The sequence below is a fragment of the Lottia gigantea genome (assembly GCF_000327385.1).
Source record: "Lottia gigantea unplaced genomic scaffold LOTGIsca_63, whole genome shotgun sequence".
Taxonomy (NCBI): domain Eukaryota; kingdom Metazoa; phylum Mollusca; class Gastropoda; family Lottiidae; genus Lottia; species Lottia gigantea.
Window position 1 is genome coordinate 1,197,074 of NW_008710145.1, and position 21,809 is coordinate 1,218,882.

Here is a 21,809-nt window from a genome sequence, read left to right on the forward strand (position 1 = left end):
CATTCACTTTCAATGTAGCCTTTTCTCAGATGAACCACTCTTCAAGTACAAAAGTTTCAGATAAATTTTTTTTTTAAATAAAACAGAAAGGGTGGAATTATATTGATTTGAATTTGTAAAATCGTATTTGAAGAGTAGGTTATGAATGTACTGTTATATGTTTTACACAATCTTGTTGTTTCAATAAATATGGTAAAGCACCATGTCCAGTTGCTCTCTATGGTGCTTTGTTAATCTAGAATAGATGTATAGTTTGTTATATGATGCCCATCCAGGAATGTTTCCACACAAGTTAAGAACAGGTTACTTTTATCTGAGGTGTTATAAGTGGTAATCGACGCCATCTGGTTCTTCATTTTTTACCAGGGAATATAGTAGACTATTCTTATTAATGTTTTGAAGCTTTCTGAGATGAATTTGTGCTTTAACAGACTATACATTATTGCTTTAACATAATCTGGTAATTAAATGTTTATTGTAGGGAATAGTGTTATATTTTCAATGTTAAATTGTGGCTCTAATTTGTTTTGATGTTGTTCTATGACTTTCTTTAACAGTTATTTGCTGATATGAATCCAAAACTGGAACCATTATACAATGGGTGTTTACAGAACCGTGCCCATTGGGATGACCTGGATAAAGAGACCAAGGAACAAGGTGGTGCTAATGAGGTCTAGATATATTCTGTCCCAATATATAATTTATTTATATTTTTACCCTGCATGACAATACTAACTTACATATATCTCCCATATATATACTAAATTTTTCTATTTTTTACCCTGTATTTTATTATGTTTCATAAAGTATGTTTATAACCAATATGAAATAATTTTTAATGAAAGTTTATTTGTTGTGATATGTAATGTGTTTTTTTCTTCATTAAATACTACATGTATATATATATCAATATATAACCTTATTTCATTTATGCTTGCTTAAAAATTTCAAACAAATTTTATAAAAAGTAAAAGAGACTTATTTCAAAGGAATATTTTCCAAATATAACATTAAATTGAAGAATTTGTTGCATGCTGTATGCATGATAAAGAAATCTCATACTCCAGCTTTTCAAAGAGGCTCTAATGTCATTAATATATTAATTAGTGCCTACCTCAACTTAAGACAAATTTTTAAAAAAGCTACAATATTTCAAAAAAGTCGTCAAATCACAATCTAAGCCACTCCTCAACCTTTAAATGTGATCCAAAAGCTTAGATGAAATATTATAACCTTTTTAAAAATTTGTCTTGTGAAGTCGAGTTAGAGATTCAAAATGGCTATGAACTACGTTTTTGTTTGTTATTTCCAAGTAAGAACAATACAATTAGTATTGTAAGCCATTTACCAATAAGAAGTTTCCTATCAATATTAGTTATTTTTACCAAACCTATTTTCTACATTGATCAATGATATTTTAACTTGTTGTAGCCAAACCAAAAGAACAAAAGTTAGAAGAAAAAAAACCTATTGAAAAAGAACCCAAGAAAGATAATGAACCAAAAAAAGAAAATGAAACTAAGAATGAAAAAGAAACTCAGAAAGAAACTATTGTAAATGATGTAAATAAAGCGAATGTAAATAAAACGATGTTGACAACAAATGGTACAATAGAACAACCATCTCGTACTAAGGTACAGGTATCATTTTGTTAAAAATGTTATTGTAGCTTTATACAGAAAGATCCCAGGGAAGATTGCCTTGTGCAACTGGGTTTCTAATAAAGTTAATATTATTGTTGTTATTATTATATATATTTCATTTACATTCCAATTACGTTAAAGTTTACCACATCTTTAAATTAGACATAATTCTGAAGTAAAAGGTTGAAAGCCCAAAGGAACTTGGCATGTAAACTAAATGTTGTCATATCATAGAAGATTTGATAATAATAAGTATAGAAGCTATTTAATCAATAACTAATATTGTAATATAACCATAAACTGGTTTGATACATTTGACTCAATTAACAACTAATAGATGTCTAGACTAGGAATCAAGAACTCTATATTATAATAGCCTCTATTTCTTGCTATTACGATCTATAATAGTATTCTGTGAAATTGTTTACTTTCTTGACTACCAAATTTCGTGGGTTTGTCCACATAAGCATAATATTCATAAAGACTTTCAATCATAGATTATTAAGTTTTCCAAAATATTTTTTATTACATACAATTCTTTGGGTTGTATGACAAATCCTAATTAGTCAACCAAAACTATATTTAAGCTGTTATTTTATGCATCACTAATTAATATACCAAACAAACTTTTGATTATATTTTCAGAAACCTGAATTAGATAAACAAGAATCTAGTCATCTTCCACCTTCGTCACCATATAAACAACATAATAAACAGAAGGGGAAACAGAAGAGTGGATTTTGTAATATAACATGAAGTTTATTTAGTTATATATGATATTATTACTGTGATATTTATTAGTAACTTTACTAATGTTTACTATATAGTTGAATACTCTGTATACAGCAATCTAATATTTTTGGACAATGCTGTATCAATGAGGACTATAAGCTCAATACATTTACATCTAATTGTAGAAAAGGATTAGAGCAATCAGTACTTGGATCATTATCAAACACTTCTTTAAATATACTCTTCTGTAACTTCTTATCATGTGCAATAAGAAATTTGAAATAAAGTTGTTGTAAAATTATTAGAGGATATACTAATTCCAATTATAGTTTGCTTCTGGACTCAATTAATGTATTCAAATCAAAACTAAGATTTTCCTTTGTTCATTGAATACTCAAAAAACAATAACACTCATTTTGAATTAACAGTTGATTAATTCATTAAATCTGATTTAACAACACACTAAAATTGGAATAAGTGTTGTTTACCCATATGTTTTTCTAATATTTGATCTGTGGACAACATTTTCTCAAAATGACAGCCTAAGTTATTTTTACTATTTTGTGTATTACTATATTTCATTCTTATATATGAGGATATTATTGTGATGATATAGTTAGATCTGTACAAATTTATATCTATTATTTATGAATATCATTACTTGTTGTTTTTAACTTATTTTCTGTATATAGATATATTGTACGTAGGTAAAAAAAAAACCATGTCAATATAACTGTCTTACACTTGATGAAAAGTAATATATGGCACATATCTTTGTGATTACAATTATTTTTTATTATTATAATATTATGTATATTATGTATTGTAATGAAATGTTGTGAGTGCACTTACATCAGAATCTCACATGAAGTTTAAACTAGTGATCTGAGCATAATATTGTTTCGTGGATATAAAATGTAATCTTATTGACTTTATATGTGATTAATACGGAGCCCCTAAGGCGCAATTGTAAACATATTTATTTATTATTTCGTTTAAACGAAATAATTAATTCGTTTGAAGTAATCGATTAAACGAAGTAATTATTTCGTTTAAACGAATTAATTATTTCGTTAAAACGAAATAATTATTTCGTTTAAACGAAATAATAAATAAATATGTTTACAATTGCGCCTTAGGGGCTCCGTAGATTAATGCTGTTATTTTCTGTTTGTTTCTTCAATCAATTTTTTTCATGTCTCAAAAGATAAAAATGTGAGAGTTTGAGTACCTAATATGAATCTATATACAATGATTGAGCACAAACTTGTTTAATTACAAAAAGTTGGCGAAAATTTTCAAAACCAAAGGCTGAAGAAGAAGTTCTCCCTTTGATAGACTAAAATATGCAAGTATATATAAGAATGATAAATCGAAACCCTATATAACACAATGAAAGATGTTTAATTTGTCTGTTATATTATTATTAATTGTGATATTTCTCTATTGTTAATGAATCTGTGCTAAGCACTATATATGATGACACAAACTATAATAAATTTGTTACAAATGTTTTTCTTTTTATTTCAAAATATTATAACAGTTGTATTACAAGAGTATGGAAACTTATCGAAAGTTCCAAGTTGACAATAACTCATGTTATTTAGGTTAATTGTAAGAAACTCACAGTCAGATAGAATAGCTCCTGACACCACACTAATAAAGACAGAACTAGAAATACAGAATTCAGCAATTGAACATTTTTTGTATGATGACTTTCTATGAAAAACATGTAATGGTGTTGAGCCATTTAATTCTGATTTAAAACAGTACATGCTTTAAAAGAATTAAAAAATAGTCATTTTCACAGATTCCAATATGTTTGACACACAAAAGATATGTCATTTAACTCCAAATAGACAACATACCATAGTCCATAGTGATAGGAACTGTATCATAAAAACATTTCTTCAAAAAAGGAATCAAATTCTTCTTCCCTAAAACATTAAACAAAGATGTATATATGTATTTCAAAACAAAATTCTTATTGCCCTAATTCTCATTTATCTGAAAGGTTTCTAAAAGGAAAAAGACAAAATAATTTAATGGCTTCACAGCATGGTTCATTGTACCAGTGAAACCTTAATTGACTAACTAAATAAAAAGATTACGACTGGTAAATACCTAGATTTTTCTTCTGTTAATTTCACAGGTCCACTCCATACTGAATCTTCAGCTTTTTCTTCTACACTTTCTTTACTTTTATTATTAGAATCTTCTTCTTCCTCTTCAGTGTTACTATTTTTATCTGATTTACTTTCATCTGAAGTAGCAATTAAAACATCAATTCAACAATTCTCAGATTTAAAGTCCAATATTTATAAATGAACACTTGAAAATCTTAAAACATAACTAAAATCAACTTATAATGCAATATCCAATAAGAAAAGCTATATTTAGTTTTCTAATATTGATTCTGTGAAAGAGTCATTATTTTTTATGAGAAAGGAAGGTTGACATATCAAGGACCTTTGTTCTCTACTCCTTTGACTGCTATCCTTTGACTGCTATCAATCTATTTATCTGTACATTAGACATTACCTGCATTGAAGTTGTACTCAATCAATAACTTAATTACTTACCATATCTGTCTCTTTTATGTTTTCTTTCATGTTTTTTCTGCTTTTTAGATCTTTTTTCATCTGTACTAATTTTAGATTTCTTGGGTATAATTTCTTTCTTTCTGCATGTATAAAATCATTATGAAAGACTTCAATGCTGTTGAAAGTTTGTTTAAAATAACCCTAATAAAAGCATATTTTAAGTTTCATCAAAAACGGTTGAAAACTAAGAGAGTAATAGCATATTCAAGATTTTGGGGCAAGGGCAATAACTCTGCTTCTAACGGTCGAAAATATCTCAAATTCGAACATGATCTTCGTTTTATGAATATGTATACACATACCGAATTTCATTTGATTCAATCAAAAAATCGAGCGTTTTAGAGCGTTTACAAGCAAATGTTGACGGACTGATGGACAGGGAAGCCAACAATATATGTTCACATAGAGAGATGTGGACGTATAAAAAATGACAAAAAGATTTACCGGTATAAAATATTACTTACTTATGATGATAATTTAATTTATATGAACAATCTGAACATAAACCTTAAATAAAAAATTAACACCTTCCATGAAAATTTATACTTAACCTCTAGCCTTAAATAAAACAATGAATCTTAAGATTAAACTAGAATTACAGGATCTACCATTGAAAATTTTAAATAGATTCGCAAGAGGTGTTGTTATCTTATTGAGCAGAAACAAGACACAAATGTTCCTAATATAAACATAAAGATAGCCTTTTGAAGCATGGTGACAGACACCCACCAGCAGCTTTGATTGCAATATGCATATAAAAATCAAAATAATTGTTGCTTGAAGAGTGAGCAAAAGTAATAGAGTGAATACACTAAGTTGTAAACAACATTTTGGTGAAAAATTATAAGATCATCACGAAAATCAATAAAGATCATCTTCATAATGACATTGACCCACAAAACAAAAAGCAAAAGAATCCATAAAGAATTTTAGCCTGCAGAGTGAGCGCAAATTGCACAATATAGCTAATAGAGTGAAAAAGGCTAATTTCAAGCTTTACTGAGATCCCATCAATATATACAGGCTCACCAAGTTTCATCAAGATCAGATAAAAGCTGTAGCCTCTATTGTGCTATTGTGAACAAGAAACAAGACGGACAGAAATTGATAGGGATCATCTTCATAATGACACTGATCCACAATATAAAATGCAAAACAATCCATAAAGAATTGTAGCCTGTCAAGTGAGCACGAGTTGCATAATATAGCTAATAGAGAGAAAGTTGGACACAATATTTCAGTGAAAAATTATCAGATCATCACTAAAATCGATAGAGATCATCTTCATAATGACACCCAAATGACAATATATGACCACATTATTGAAACAGTCATTTACTTTTGGACTTCCTGAGGAAGTGTGTTTTTAGGCACATAAAACATTGGAGGAATAAATGGTTTATTTTGACAGAAGTTTTATTATTCAAAGCCTCATATCTTCATCCTGTCAAAGCATCATAGTTTTTTACAACAGAGATCACCATTAACCATTTTCATGATTGGTTTTGTTCAACTCTCATTTTTATTTGGAATTTACATTTTATAATGCAGGTGTATAAAAAGCCTCCTTCAAATCTTTTTAATACAAACTAAGCTGCAGTCACCAATAACAAAATCACATTTATACAAAAAATATCAATAAAACTTTTAAATATTTGTTTAATATGAGAGCGTCTTATTAACTTACGTAATTTAACTAAAGCATTTTTCTTTTCACCATGTTCAATATACCCGAAATTAACTTCCCAACTTCTTAAACCATCTCTTTCATTACATTTCTTACTACCACAAATAAACTGACCTGAAAGTGTTAAAAGTACTGGTACACCATAGTTTTCTCAGAAAGTAATTGTTTACAGTCGTCACAACTGGTTTTTGGCAATACTGTCCAAAATAAAATCTAGAAGCTTACCTTTTCCTTCAAATACTTCCTTTTCTACCCTCCATCTCATACCAAACTAAAATGAATTAAGATCATATTGTTATCAAATAAAAGATTTTCGAATTGATCTTGAGAATCTAACTTCCTGATAAGACAATTTATCTTACAGTAAACATAAGTTTGATTTGCAGCTAATACAAAAGTGAATTTCGACCATCAGTTCTGGCAACTCAAGATGGAATGAACTACTTTATACACTTTATATACAGTACCTTATTTTCTTTATATCTTGATAAATCAGCTATACAATATTCTTTAAATAATTTATCATAGTACTTCTTAGCTAAACGTTTCTCCCTAAAAAATATGATGATTAACCTAATCGGTTTAGGTAAACTTTCTCACAAATGTATCAATAAGCCTAAACTTCCTGCCGCACAAATGCACAAAATAGATAATCTATTAAATCGGCCAACGAAAACGCCTTGAGATTATACGTTCTACACGTTTTAAACCCTAATTCGAACAGATTGTATTGATTAGACAATAAACAGAGAACCTGTGTGTTACAGGCTGTACAGATAACGATCCATTTACAATTGGAAATTAAAGCAAAGTATATTGCCATACAAAACTACGTATGGTTCTTACATGGAAATACCAAACACGAATGTACTTCACAGCCATTTTGAATCTCTAACTGGACTTAATAAGTCAAATTTTTATAAAGGCTATAATATTCTCAGCCTAACACTAAGATCATTTCGAGAATACGTGGTCTGGCCTTTTTCTAAATTCAACTATTTAAGTCAAGTCAATTTAACCTCAGTTTCAACTACACCTTTAACTTATTACTGGAGGATATTCTAATAGCTTATCAACAAAAATTCTAGTATTGTGCAACAAATATAATATAGATCATAGCATTACCAAGTAGAGTCTGAGTTATCATCTTCTTCGTCCCATAAAAACTGATGATTTTCTCTGATAACATCTATATCTCTTTTATCTCGAGAGCTAAAAATATCAAACATTTAATCACAGATGTTAATTAAAGTGCACGTTTTACTTCGACTGACTGTTCACTGTTAATGGTCTTTTGGTTTATTGGCAACCAACCCAGTTATATAACATTTCTGTTTCTTGGGCCATGGCAACTTCTTGAGTTTTTTGCTATAAATCATTATGAATCAAATAGGAACGGATTTTATGGAATACATGACTTATGACAATGTCTTGCTATGCACAAAATAATAACAATTTTCTAACTTATCTCTTGTTATTCAATAGAAAAATTCAAACACAATATCTTATAAACCATACCTGTCTCTTTTGAATTCAGTAGCTTTACCACCATAATATAACAAATAATTATTTACAAATTGTTTATGTCTAGCATACTGATTCAGTCAAAGGAACAATTATATTGAAGGTCATTGGATTATTATTACAAATAATTTCATTCCTGACCCTCACTTTAGACTATTTACAATAAAAAAATATCGTTAACAAGATCACTGTTAAATAGTGCTCATTACATCAATTGTAAAGCAATATAGAAATAAAAATATTTCTGATAAAATATTTAAGCAGGTTCAATATGATATTTCGTTAATGTAAAGGATACAGCATCTAAGCTTAATATGTGGTTTCTCTGTATCTTCCCCTCTTCTCTGGAATGAAAAAACCAATATATATATACATAACTTCAGAAACTTTAAGTAAGATGAAAATGACTGTAATGCTATTTGATATTTTTCTTGGTTATGGTTATGTAGTAGGCCTATAGCTTTTACAATACATTCAACTTCACATTCCAAATGAAACTACAGGATTAAAGCTCTCACTTGCTATATTCTTCTTCAACTTCTCTTTTATTGGCAACACCATCTGTTGTTCTTTTTCTCTTCTTTTGTAATCCTTTAAATTCTTCACTTCTATAAAACGGAAAGATAAAAATAATATCATAGGCTATCAATGTAGCTTTGGTCTCTTTATGACTGGTGTGGTTATTATTACAATATCTAAACTTTGTCTCTGTTACAAAAAACAACATTACATCAATCAATATAGAAATACCTATATGGCAAATTCTCTACAATGATATTATTATCCAATGTGCCATGTCATTGCCAGTGGATTAAAAATAGGCTAATAATAGCTTACCTTCTCCGACTTGACTCAGCCTCCGAATCAAATTCTGACCCATACCCACCAAGATTATGAACCTTTTCAAAAGAAAAAGAATTAATTTTATTAATAAAACAATATGAATTTTTTCGACATAGCCATTAGCCTAAAAGAATATGAACTGTACGGTATGGAAAAGTCACTTCTAAGTTCTAATGAGTAATGATTCGACACTGAGTGCTTCTAATGAACATGAACTGTTCTTACATGTTATTTAAGAAACTGAGTTATAGCCATAATTCTATTCAGAAACGAATCTTACTTCTGAAAAATCTATTTTATCCGCCATGTTTATTTACACCGGAAGTAAGGGCAGCTGATTATCAAATAGGGGATATAGAATACCCATTTTTCTACAACTTTCATATCAGTCAAAATATTTCCATATCATCATATTCTTTATTATAAGAATTCAATATTTAGTGAACACAAACCACTTCATTGCAGTAATTTACAATATAAGACATATTGTATTATCTTCATATATCCGAACTACCTATAATAAGGAATGAGTTAGATCCAATCACGTGACAAATCAAAGATGGCAACTTCCACGATTTGTGTGCCCGGTAATTTTATTAATTCCTTCTTAAAGATTTACATGCCACTAATTGCATTTTATAAGTTTTTATTTTATTACAATCCGACCTTATATCTCTATGGACTTAAATATATTCTAAATCTTTGACAATTCACTAAACATCTTGTGATTTTTGTAATTATTCTATGTGGTACGACACACTTTGAAAACCGGACCCCTTAGTCGTTTTTGTCGCACGATTGATTAGGTAGATTAGCTATTTTGTACATTTGTGAGCCAGGACGTGTAGGCTAATCGGTGCATTTGTGAGACAGTTTACCTAAACTGATTGGGCTAATCGACCTAACCGTCAATTACTGCAATGAGGTGGTTAGGCGATTCGATTAGGTGTCACGTCATTGGTAATTTTTACTATTGGCTAATTTGATCAATGTTGTCTATATAAACATAGATGTCATTGGCTAATATTAATAGACAACCTTTTGTTGATAGTGCAGTCAGCTATATTGCCTAATCGCTGGTATCACATTTGTGGGCCACTGCAAATCGAACCTAATCGTACTAGCAAATCGAAACCTAATCGAATCAGGTGACAAAAACGACTCTTGTGTTGGACTTGTTCTTGTTTGGTACTATGTTATATTTATCTTTGAAGGTCAGCGTATATTGAGAACAGATGATGATCATATCAGTGGAAATGGAACTTATACAAGAAATGGTTATATATATTCTACTTTAGTTGGTTATGTTTTTACTCAGACTAATGATGATGGAAAGGTAAAAATTGTTGAGTTTAGTTAGTTTTAATACTAAAAATGAAAGTAGCTAAAATCAATCATTTTTCACATTAACAAAGTATGTTTATCTTATGCTTATCTGCTTTAGGGGTCACAGAATTAACATTTCTTGAATGATGATGCACAAATTTAAATGGATCTTAGGTCATCTTTTTTGTTGCATTTTTTTTCAGACAATTGTTGAAGTCAGATCATCCAAAACACAAAACGTAGTTCCTAGTGAAGATGATATAGTTACTGCCAGGGTTGGTTCTCTTTAAACATATATTATTTTTAAGATTATTAATGATCTTGATTGCATTGTATTGATAAAGTATACATGTAGACTTGTAATTATAAAACATAATTTATGAGTTTTCTATGAGAGAACCTTTTACTATTTTGTTGTATTTTTAGGTCACCAATGTAAATGCCAGATTTTGTAAATGTTCTATTTTGAGTATTGGCAAAACCAAATTACAAGAACCCTTTCGTGGAACTTTGAGGTAGGTAGGAGGCATGCTGCTATGTGGTTCAAACATATTTCCTAGATAAGGTTCTTATAGTTCCTGTACTATTATCCACCCCATTCAAGTAATACTTTATCAGATTATGATATCAGTATGCAAATACACATAAAAAGGCTGAAAAATATATTTTGAATCTGTCAAGGTAGAATTTTAGAAGAAATATTATTCAGAAACACACAATTCCATGTTCAGTTCATAAGTTTGAGCCTTCAAATCCATGTGTTTCCAGAATTATCTACGTTTAAAAGACGAATCCTCTTTTATTAAGACACTGCAATTTATAGAAAAGACATCTATAGAAATAGAAGACATTCATAGTTTGAGATATATTTGTATTTTTCTAGTACTTCTCCAGACTATTTACATATATTCACGACTCAAATCAAACTCCCAATATGGTGCAATTGTCTCTTTAATTTTCTTTGTAATTTACAGAAAAGAAGATGTGAGAGCAACAGAAAAAGACAAGGTTGAAATGTATAAATGTTTTAGACCTGGTGATATCATAGCAGCTCAAGTTGTATCCTTTAAAAAACAATATTTAGAATCACACTCTGTCTCGAGTTGTATTTACTCCATTGTGATCAAGAATTATCTTCCTTGACAAATGTTTATCAGTTATCTTTAGGTGATGCACAATCTTATTTACTGAGTACCAGTGAAAATGAATTAGGAGTTGTCATAGCAACTAGTGAAACAGGTATAATAAAGTTTTGTTTCTAATTCATAATCTTGGCAAGAAAAATGTAGTAAAATATCTGATGCGGAGATTTTACACTTAGTCGCGTGGATGATAAAAATCAAACAATTCACTTTCTTAGTTGCTGTTATTTTTTTATACTCTTGTTCAACATGACTGTCAAATACAGCCAAATAAACATCTAGTCACAATGATAAAACCATTATCAAGTTACCACAAATAATAGTAATATAGTTGAAACTTGCTATATTTTCAGGTGGTACTATGGTTCCTATAAGTTGGTGTAAAATGCAATGTACTAAAACTTTATCAGAAGAATTCAGAAAAGTTGCCAAAGTTCAACCACAGTTTATAGAATATTCCTCTTGATATTCGTTTTTTTCTCATCACTTTTTATTTCATAATAAAACAACTTCAAGTTTGCTGAGTAATTTGTTTTTATTTTGTACATTCTGTCAACTTGGCAGTGAGTTCAGGGTTAAGTTTTGTTGGCTGTAATAAGTAGCCACATACAGGGACATTTTCAAATCTTTACTCCATACAGTCTAGGTTTTAAACATAGAAAAATAGATGATATTATCAGACCTGATGTTGACTGCTACCACATTATAATGTGGGCGTATAATAAAATCATAAAAACCATTCATCATGGCTCTCCACATCAATATGAATTCACATGGAACAAATATTTTCTATTAGAGGTGAATCATTTCAAACAATCTCAATTCAAACTTTCTCAACACTAGTAATAGGTTCCGTAACTGCACACAAATACATTTTCATCCATTAGCAGCAACTGTATTATTTGTCTTTGGTTCTGGAGCAGATTTGGTTCGTTTATGAGCCACTTCACATTGTTGAGCATAAGCTTCACGAATACATTTAAAGGCATATAATGTAGCATAAGGAGTTTGGGTTATAGGGTCAAAATATTTAGCTGGTAATTTAGTCACTGGACAAATTTGTTTTTGAACTGGTTTTTGTTTTTTCTGAGGGAAAAAATCATGGTAGACATGATCTTCTGTAAAAGTTATAAAAGTTCTAGAACATTTATCATCAGTTTCCATATCTTCTAATTTCTTTACTGCTTCATTTGATCTGAAATTAAGAATGAAACAAATCAGTATAAATTCATTATATTATGATGAGGGTGTGAGAATCACATTGAAAGTACCAATAATAATTGTCTTATTTATAGAGATAAGCATTGTATTTCTATTACAAATTATTCTAATTTAACTGAAAAGTTGGGTACATTCAGCACACACCAAATCAAATGATTCTTGAAGATTTCTGTTCACAAATGGTATCATATTTGTAAGAATGGTCAATGAAAGCCTTGCATTAACTTCTTACCCTTCCCCATCCACAATAATATCCGGTTCATAATCTTCTAAATTAGGCATAATAACAGACTGATATCTTATAATAGGTCCTTTAAACACTTGTTTCTGTATTTTACTTTTTTTCTTCTCCAATTCCAGTTTATAGTAGTTTTCTGAGAAAAAATAATAATGATGAGATTTAATGATGTTAAAAACATTATCACTTAGCTATCAAACTAAGATGTGATCTTAACTGCAGTTATATTTGAACCCTGGTTGATGCTTTTCTTATCTTGCATTTTTATTTTTAAAAATCTAGAGTCTGTCTTACCTAAGCTCTTTAAATTTTCTTTTTCTGTTCTTTTAGCTTCAGCTAATAATTCTTCCTGCGTCAACCTTCTTACTTCAGGCACATTTTTTCTTGCTGCCATTTCCTTCATCATTTTACTCTTTTCTTCCCTTTGTTTTTCTCTCTTAGCTGTAGCCTGAGATTTTACTGCTGTGGCAGCTCGTCTTGATTTTCTTTCCATTACTGAAGATAACAAAAAAATGAACATATAGACATGATGAGATTCATCTACAGATACGTCAACAACTATGCAAACCAGAGAATTGACTATATCACTAAAGGATAATGTCTAAAAACTGGAGAAAGAAAAAGCTTGTTTATTTCTAATGTAAATCAAAGATATTTGCTCGTAGGCTTTTATATAATTATGTCAATTAAACTGTTTAAATGTTTTTATTATCAAGTTCATCAAAGAATAAGTACCAGTAGCATGGATCATTTTAAACATTAAATCTGCCAACATTTCATTCAATATTTCATGTTTTACTAAATTCTTAAAATTTACTACCATACCAGTACTCATTTTTACTTACAGGGTGAAGTTTGATAAATCTGTATAGATGATCTCTCAGCTTTAGGTTTAGGTTCCTTCTTTTCTTTCTTAACTTCAGATTTCTTTTCTTGGGGCTTAGCTGGCTTCTTTTCTTTAGGTTCCTTGAAAAATCAGTTTAGAAATATATAGGGATATTAATGGCTAGAGGTTAGGGAGGTTGAAAGGTAACAAGTTATTATTCAAGTATAAGCTTACATTGTATTCTTCAAAAACTAAAAAGAATCATTGTACTGTATTAGCTTAGAGTTAAGTAAATAGTACATTTCTGTGTGTACTAATTTAATACAGTAGTCAATCAATATTCCTTAAAATTTGTTGAAAATGGGTTCTATATGTAATCCACCAAATTGTATATACTGGTACCTTATAAACACCAGTAGTAGTTTTCTTTTTCTTCGGTTCATCATCTTCCATATCACTTTTAACTTCATCATTCTCATCAATATCAAAATCAGAATCAATCATATCATCAGAATCAGACTTGTTAGAATCATAATCTATATCTTCACCTTCCTGAAACAGATCACAATTATTATGATAAATATCTAAGACAGCATAAAACCAAAACCTGCACATAATGCAGAACCTTTTAAGGCATGGAGTGGTTACTCCCAATTTCCATTCCAGGGAAACAGTTCTTATATTACTGTTGAGCCTCTATCTCCGTCAGATGGCTACGGAGCCCCTTAAGTGCAATTTTCAACACTTTTTATTATTAATTCGTTTAAACGAATTAATTTTTTCGTCTATTTCGTTGAAATAAATTAATTAACCCATCTTTGTATTTCGTTTAAACGAAATAATAAATAAATATGATTACAATTGCGCCTTAGGGGCTCCGTAGATGGCAGTCTTTGAAGAATATTTGAAATTTCAACACCCAAATTAGCTTATTTTGAAGATAAAATCTTTATGAAATGTTCATCTGCATCTATATATTGTCTTGGAGGTTTACCTCATTAAAACCACCATAAGTTGTTTGATAAAATTCATCTTCCTCTTCATCATTCAGTAATTTAGCCATTTTACTGCCAGCATTGCTACGTTTTTCTCTGGTCTTTGCCAGATATTCAACCTCTTCTTCCTCACCACTACTACCGGTACTGCTTCCTTCAGACATTTTGACTAGTTTTCTTTGGCTTAAACCGGATCTAAAATAATATCCTTAAAATACATTCATAGGTTGATTTCAAAATATCTGAGGGCATTCTGACCACTTTCACGGCAGAATTAAAGTAGGCCCTACTATTTCAACAAGGAACTTCAGACTAACTGAAGTGTTGTGAGTGTTGTGTTATCTTGGCTGATCAAAAATATTAGTAACTAATGCCAAAGCATTCAATAACTGTGATAGAAATATAATATCCAATAACTATGAGGCATATGATATGTCTGGCATATCACGTCTGAAGTTTGCAAATCACAGACACAAATTCATCAGTTCATGAAAAACAGACCAAAGAGTATTCTAGTGATCACACAATTTTGCTAGTAGGCCTAATTTCAAATCAATTAAATAACATGTTTCCTATAAAACTGGAGACATTACATTACCAGGAAAATCTTTTGTTTTCTACTTGATTTTTTTGTAACCCGAAGCAGCCATTGGCTCCGAAAAATTTTTTCTTGAAAGATATATGTAAATGAAAACGAAAATATGTTGCATGTCTTCGAAATAAAATATCATTTATCAGGTATAAATTAAAATAAACTCTTTTTCTTTTAAAGAAAACATCACAAGTGATGAATTATGATTATTACTCGTCCATCATTAAGGTTTTTTCTTTTTATAATTCCCTTCAAAAGTCCTTTGATGAAACATCGGAGAAATGATAAATCATTTATTTTCCAGTTTAACTCTATTTAGATCTACGTCTTGCATTTAGTTATTCGATATTATATACCTGCAGTCTAATATTAGTCTTTTGCGTTTGCTTCCCTCCAGAACGTCATAATTGTTGAGGAAAGCTCTGTATATTAGATTGCCTTTTAATTGAGTATACTTGCATGTACCATATTGCTTAATTTATCATAAAGATCTTTAGATTCTCAATATACATGTATATGGAATTCTGTTGACAATGCAATTAAATTGAAATTAAATTAATAAAACCAGTTTTCTGATATTGTCAATTATAACCAAACACATGATTTCCAACCTGTCAAATTTTGTATAGTAGTAGGCTAGTAAAGCCAATAATTATTTTGTGATATCTCTTTAATACTATGGTGTTTGATCTTCTGCTGATTTAATTGGGATCGGAGACTAGAGATTAGGGTGGTTGAAGTTGTCATTCAACAGAACTCACTGGCGCAGAATTAAAGGAGTGTTTATTAATGTTAAGGCTAATATGGTAAAATGGAAACTTACTGATAATTGGGCTTTAGTGATATATGATATGTGTGTCCAACAAAGTGCAAGCCCCAAAAAATAAATGATGAAATTTTTGGTGTTATTTCTCCTTTAGTGGTTAACCATTTTTACAACATGTACAACCCAAGCTTCTCAACATAGGTAATGTTTACATCATCGTCAGGCTTGTAACTGACCACAGATAATAGTTAACAGATAGGAGTCTGATTGGACTGCAGTAATGAAAATATGGTGGGCGGAAGGAATTGTGTCCATTTTGATTGTAAACAAGGGGGTGTGTTCATTAACTTCTCATATATAGAGAATCATAAGTTTCACACGACTCGTGTACACAATATGATCTGTTTCTTGACAATCAATTACAATGGGCTATAATAACAATATAATAACAAAGAAACAACTTTTTCGAATTTTTTATTGTCAAAATAAACAATATTGACAAAACATATTTGGTAGATTCTATTACACTCAATGATAAGCTTTAAACAATGTTTAATGTTAGATACACAAATAATGAAATGATTGAAGCAGTTAGTCAGGATAGAATGTTACCAATATCAAAACAGTATGTGAAATTAAAAACTTTCCTATGACTAGAGAAACCTGAACCTGAATTACTCTTATCTTGAATATTAGTTATAGAGTTAACAAAGCCATTCAAATGTTAATCCATTATACAAAATCATAACTAATCCATATCTTTTTATTGAGACCAGCAGAGTAAAAAGAAAATTATATAAGACCAACTGTAGAAGTTTGAAAATTGCATTTTCATCCAAGAGTGAAATTAAAAATGAATGAAGGAACATGATTTTGTAAACAGTGGATTTTCCCCACTAAAAATGATTCATGTATAATATTTTGAGTTTAGTGAATGTTGTAGGGAAATGAGCAAGGCAGGTTTTGTTTAAATACCAGTATTATTTTAAATAGTGCTAAATAGTCAGAAACATCAAAACTAGATTATACAATATAGATAATTACTGGAGCTCTGAATGGTCAAACAATTACAAAACAAGATCAGCAATTCACAGTATTAGTCTACATAAAGTTATGATGTTTCTGACAAAATAGCTGTTGAATTCTTCTGACTTCCTCCAATTGTAAGATGGTTAATAAAATATTTTTTTCACTTTGAGGCTAAAGGGGTGATAGTCACTAGTGTAAAATATCCACAATGCAAGACCTTTGAGCCATGCCCCTAACCTACTGAAATCAGTTGAAAGAATATAACAAGCAGGCTTCATTCATATAACCATCAGAAACCTGGTAGAACTCAGAAGAATTCTAGGTTATATAACAATTAACAATCATCATTATAAAATTATTACCATCTAAAACTACATAATTTACATATCTACACTTTCATAAAGATCAATTTCATGTTTTTCTAAAATGTTTTGTCATTTTGAACCTTTATTTGGTGCCATGTCTGAGCTAAATCCTCAAATAATATTTCTATTCAATTAACTAAGAAATATTCTATTTTCCTTTCAAATTCTTTTCATTCTTGTTAAACATGGTTTGGCGCCATAGTTACAACATCATTTTGAGATCTTCACAATACATTAGACAAGACCTTCTCAAATAGGTACTAAGTCTTACATAGTGGCTATGAGGCTTATGAAAAAAAAACACCAAAAGACTCCTCTTTACATAATATAGATAACATGTAAGTATGTAAGCCTCAGCTTTATCATTTTTAAACATGAAACTTCTTTTTTGGCAACAATACATAGATGAAACTAGTTGTAAATATTAACAGCTGATTCTAACAGGTATATTATTAAACACATAATTTAACAGCAATATTAACAAATAGCCAGACCTATATAACTATCATTAATGTTAAATTATGCTTTTCATTAAAAACTTAACCTTGCTAAAATTTTAATGATGTTAAAATCTGACGTAATATTTATTCAATTTTACATCAATTTCTTCTATTTACATTATGAATAATTATGATGTATTAAAAAAAATGAAAACAAAAAATAAATCCCTCTATCAAAATCGGTTGGTCAATAATGAATAAAAAAACGCAGCAACTTAAAATATTTGATTGTTAATGTGTAAAAAGCATGATCTTGAAATATAAGACAAAAACAAAAGAAACATAAGATTTGAGAGTTGTCTGACCCTGAAATTTTGTGAGCACTTTCAAATTGCATTTGGATATCCTTAAGAATTCTGCATTGTATGTAATAAAAACCCCTTGAAAATAAAATCATGTTATTTGAGACAGTCTGAGTCAAGTCTCAGAAACTAAAAGTTGAGATAAAGAGAGAAATAAGTTACTATAGAACTATACAATGAAATAATAATAATAATAATGGTAATAATAGGACTAGCTAGTTGAATGTTGACGCATCGTTTCACTACCACGTATTTCCTTTTGTTCACCCATCAATGTATTTAACATTTTATTGAGTTGATCATCTTCTACTTTGATATCTACTAAACTACTTCGTTTCTTGGGTTCTGAAATCAAATTACAGTAGATATTAGGGGTGAGACACTAGCTTTTAGATTTAAGACAATAAAATCTTGGTACAGTAACACTAGAAAAGTTCATACAATCCATTATTGTGGGACTTTGCTTTTTTTTTTTTTTTTTTTGAAATTTACACACCTTCCTGAGCTCAGACTACAATAGTTGCAGCAACTATTCAACATTAACGGACCTTAGATATAGGCGACGATGTGCATAAATATATTTTGGAACTTTTTTGTGTAACCGGAAGTGCCACAGTTCAATATGTGCAAAAATAGGAAATCGGCTCTAGAAGTCGCATTTCTAGGTTGATTTTCTTAGGGTTTGCACTTTTGAAATCTACTCGCAAGATCTGAAATGATAGCATTTAAAAAATTCGAAAATTTGTCGCAGACATTTTTTGGAAAAATTTTGCAATTTTTTGCTAAAGTTCACTAAAGTCAGCAAAAAAATACATTCAAATTTTTTGCATTACTTCCGGTTTAGACAGGAAATTGATTTAAACTTCCGGTTGGTAACTTCCGGTGTAATTGAAATAGGTCAATGGAATTTAGGCTGATGGATAGCCCAACCAAAGACAAAAAAACGAAGAAAAAAAAATCCGGACCGGAAGTAATACTTTGGCTGCCATATTGATATGACCGACTTTTGTAAAACTCAAAATGGGGCCTCGGGGTAAAGATGGATGTGCGTAATTTTGATGTATATGTAAATTTTAATCGATTTCACAAAAAACTGTGAGAGCCGATTTTTGAATTTCGCTTTTGCTTTTTTGCAACTTCCGGTTGAAATTTTTATTAATTTATGTAATTTTTATCTGGTGACCTTGACTTTTGATAACCTTGACCTTTATAAGGCCAAAGGTCATTGACCTTGGCTATCAGTTGATACTTTGACATTTGGCCTCTGACATGTACTTCCAGTTTTATAGCTGTCCGAAAACAGCCAAATTCGCAACTTTGGACTATTCTAGCACGTGACCTAATTAACCTAGAGAGTTAATTTTTTCGGATTCTTAATGTGCTTTTCATGCTCTTTCCAGTGATATATAACAATCGTTTTTTAAGCAAAATTGAAATTCGTGAATTTTTCATATTTGAGTTTTTTTTTACAATATTTGTGTCTCTTTGAGCTATGTGTATGTATATCTTATGACCTATTTGATGTACAACATTGAAACTCGGAACACAACAAGACAATTTGAATATCAATTAACCTATGATAAAAAATTTGAGGTGGGCGTGGCACATCCAGGTTGAATTACTAATTGTTTTCTATTTTGACCTTTATTGACATTTGTTGACCTATATCTTTTGACCTGTATGATGTAGAAGCTTTAAATTTCGAACACAACATAACATTTCAGAATATCAATTAACCTATGCAAAAAGAATTGAGGTGGGCGTGGTACATCCGGGTTAAATTACTCATTATTGACATTTTTGGCAAGGGACATAACTCGCAGCGTATACATTTGTTCAAAATGGAACTTTGCATACATTTACTTCATCTGCTGAGCCACGTTGTCTTAGAAGTTCGATTGTTTTAGCTTTATAGTTCAAAAAAAGGAACAGGTTTTGAAAATTCAAAATTTTAAATTTTTGACCTTGACCTATTTTGACCCCGACTTTTGTAGGATCAAAGGTCATTCACATTGGCTATCTATTATACTTTTATATTTGCTGTCCTATCTCAACTTCCGGTTTTATAGTCGTATATATTTCAAAATTTTGATGACTTGTATCTCGTGACGTTGACCTTTGTTGACCGTCTCCTTTTCAATGTCAAATGTCATTGACCTTGGCTATCTTCTGATACTTTCATTTGTGAGGTCTGTCTACTTCCGGTATAACAATCTTCCAAAGAATCAAAACTACTCAACTTTAGACTGTTCTTGCACGTGATGTAATTATCGTAGAAGGTTGATTTTTTCAGAGTCTTTTGCATTTTGCTACATTTGCAAAGTCCCACGTGTGGCTCTAGTATCTTATTGTTTTTCCAATTTCTAAATATAGAATCACAAAGCCAAACAGACTTAATGTAGATTTAGATGCTCAATGTTTAGACAATCAACTTGCTAAGTTTAATTAAAATCTTATCCAATGCTATATTATTTAACTCTATATTTTGACTGAATAAAAGATGTAAAATCTAGTTACCTATTAAAGGAGTATCATCATATATTGAACTTTTACGTTGAAACCCTGATGACCTTCTAACGGAAGACTGTTTAACATCCATCTGATAATCTACGGCATGTTTCCATAATGCTACAAAATAAATAACATAAAATTATGAAAAAATAAATGATGAGTTGTGTGAGGTTTCCTCTTACTGCAAACGGCATTGTTATCTCTGATAGAGATCGATCAGCTATTCACTACTACAAGACAAGTATATATAATATTCTATTATAAGATAAGTATATACAATGTACTATTATAAGATAAGTATATATAATATTCTATTATAAGATAAGTATATATAATGTACTATTATAAGATGAGTATATATAATGTACTATTATAAGATGAGTATATATAACGTACTATTATAAGATGAGTATATATATAATATTCTATTATAAGATAAGTATATATAATGTACTATTATAAGATAAGTATATATAATATTCTATTATAAGATAAGTATATATAATGTACTATTATAAGATAAGTATATATAATATTCTATTATAAGATAAGTATATATAATGTACTATTATAAGATAAGTATATATAATATTCTATTATAAGATAAGTATATATAATGTACTATTATAAGATAAGTATATATAATATTCTATTATAAGATAAGTATATATAATGTACTATTATAAGATAAGTATATATAATATTCTATTATAAGATAAGTATATATAATGTACTATTATAAGATAAGTATATATAATATTCTATTATAAGATAAGTATATATAATGTACTATTATAAGATAAGTATATATAATATTCTATTATAAGATAAGTATATATAATGTACTATTATAAGATAAGTATATATAATATTCTATTATAAGATAAGTATATATAATGTACTATTATAAGATAAGTATATATAATGTACTATTATAAGATGAGTATATATAATGTACTATATA

The 21,809-nt window shown here is 29.5% G+C and overlaps 5 protein-coding genes across 5 annotated transcripts in view; 2 read left to right on the forward strand and 3 right to left on the reverse strand.

Moving 5' to 3' along the window:
* Positions 1-557: 557 nt before the first annotated feature.
* Positions 558-2,399, forward strand: LOTGIDRAFT_167079 (hypothetical protein; the record flags this gene model as incomplete). The annotated part of the gene is made up of 3 exons (XM_009064543.1): positions 558-657; positions 1,432-1,634; positions 2,289-2,399. Coding segments are annotated over 3 exons (414 nt in total), but the record flags the coding sequence as incomplete, so codon positions are not given.
* A 3,039-nt stretch (positions 2,400-5,438) lies between these two features.
* On the reverse strand, positions 5,439-8,535 carry LOTGIDRAFT_129046 (hypothetical protein; the record flags this gene model as incomplete). The annotated part of the gene is made up of 7 exons (XM_009064544.1): positions 5,439-5,485; positions 6,666-6,779; positions 6,891-6,936; positions 7,133-7,217; positions 7,791-7,877; positions 8,184-8,260; positions 8,488-8,535. Coding segments are annotated over 7 exons (504 nt in total), but the record flags the coding sequence as incomplete, so codon positions are not given.
* Positions 8,536-9,584: 1,049 nt separating this feature from the next.
* On the forward strand, positions 9,585-12,023 carry LOTGIDRAFT_195007 (hypothetical protein). Its single transcript, XM_009064545.1, has 7 exons — positions 9,585-9,619; positions 10,247-10,368; positions 10,562-10,633; positions 10,785-10,873; positions 11,333-11,417; positions 11,516-11,597; positions 11,854-12,023. Exons 1-7 carry the CDS (start codon positions 9,592-9,594, stop codon positions 11,964-11,966), a joined length of 591 nt encoding a protein of 196 aa, XP_009062793.1. The 5' UTR covers positions 9,585-9,591; the 3' UTR covers positions 11,967-12,023.
* A 422-nt stretch (positions 12,024-12,445) lies between these two features.
* On the reverse strand, positions 12,446-14,878 carry LOTGIDRAFT_95101 (hypothetical protein; the record flags this gene model as incomplete). The annotated part of the gene is made up of 6 exons (XM_009064546.1): positions 12,446-12,676; positions 12,968-13,095; positions 13,254-13,454; positions 13,805-13,910; positions 14,182-14,337; positions 14,780-14,878. Coding segments are annotated over 6 exons (921 nt in total), but the record flags the coding sequence as incomplete, so codon positions are not given.
* Positions 14,879-18,545: 3,667 nt separating this feature from the next.
* The window catches only part of LOTGIDRAFT_167083 (hypothetical protein), a gene marked incomplete at both ends in the record, with an annotated part of 11,292 nt that continues 8,028 nt past the window's right edge, over positions 18,546-21,809 (reverse strand). The window contains 2 exons of the mRNA XM_009064547.1: positions 18,546-18,679; positions 20,852-20,962. Coding sequence (XP_009062795.1) covers positions 18,546-18,679; positions 20,852-20,962 — 245 coding nt within the window. The remainder of the gene's footprint in view (positions 18,680-20,851; positions 20,963-21,809) is intronic.

Bases quoted from the DNA above. Each gene is read 5' to 3' on its own strand.
- LOTGIDRAFT_195007 (XM_009064545.1), top strand. From the start codon at position 9,592: ATGGCAACTTCCACGATTTGTGTGCCCG. The intron at 10,634-10,784 runs GTTGGTTCTCTT...TTGTATTTTTAG, and splicing joins ATGATATAGTTACTGCCAGG to GTCACCAATGTAAATGCCAG. The intron at 11,418-11,515 runs GTATCCTTTAAA...AATGTTTATCAG, and splicing joins ATATCATAGCAGCTCAAGTT to TTATCTTTAGGTGATGCACA.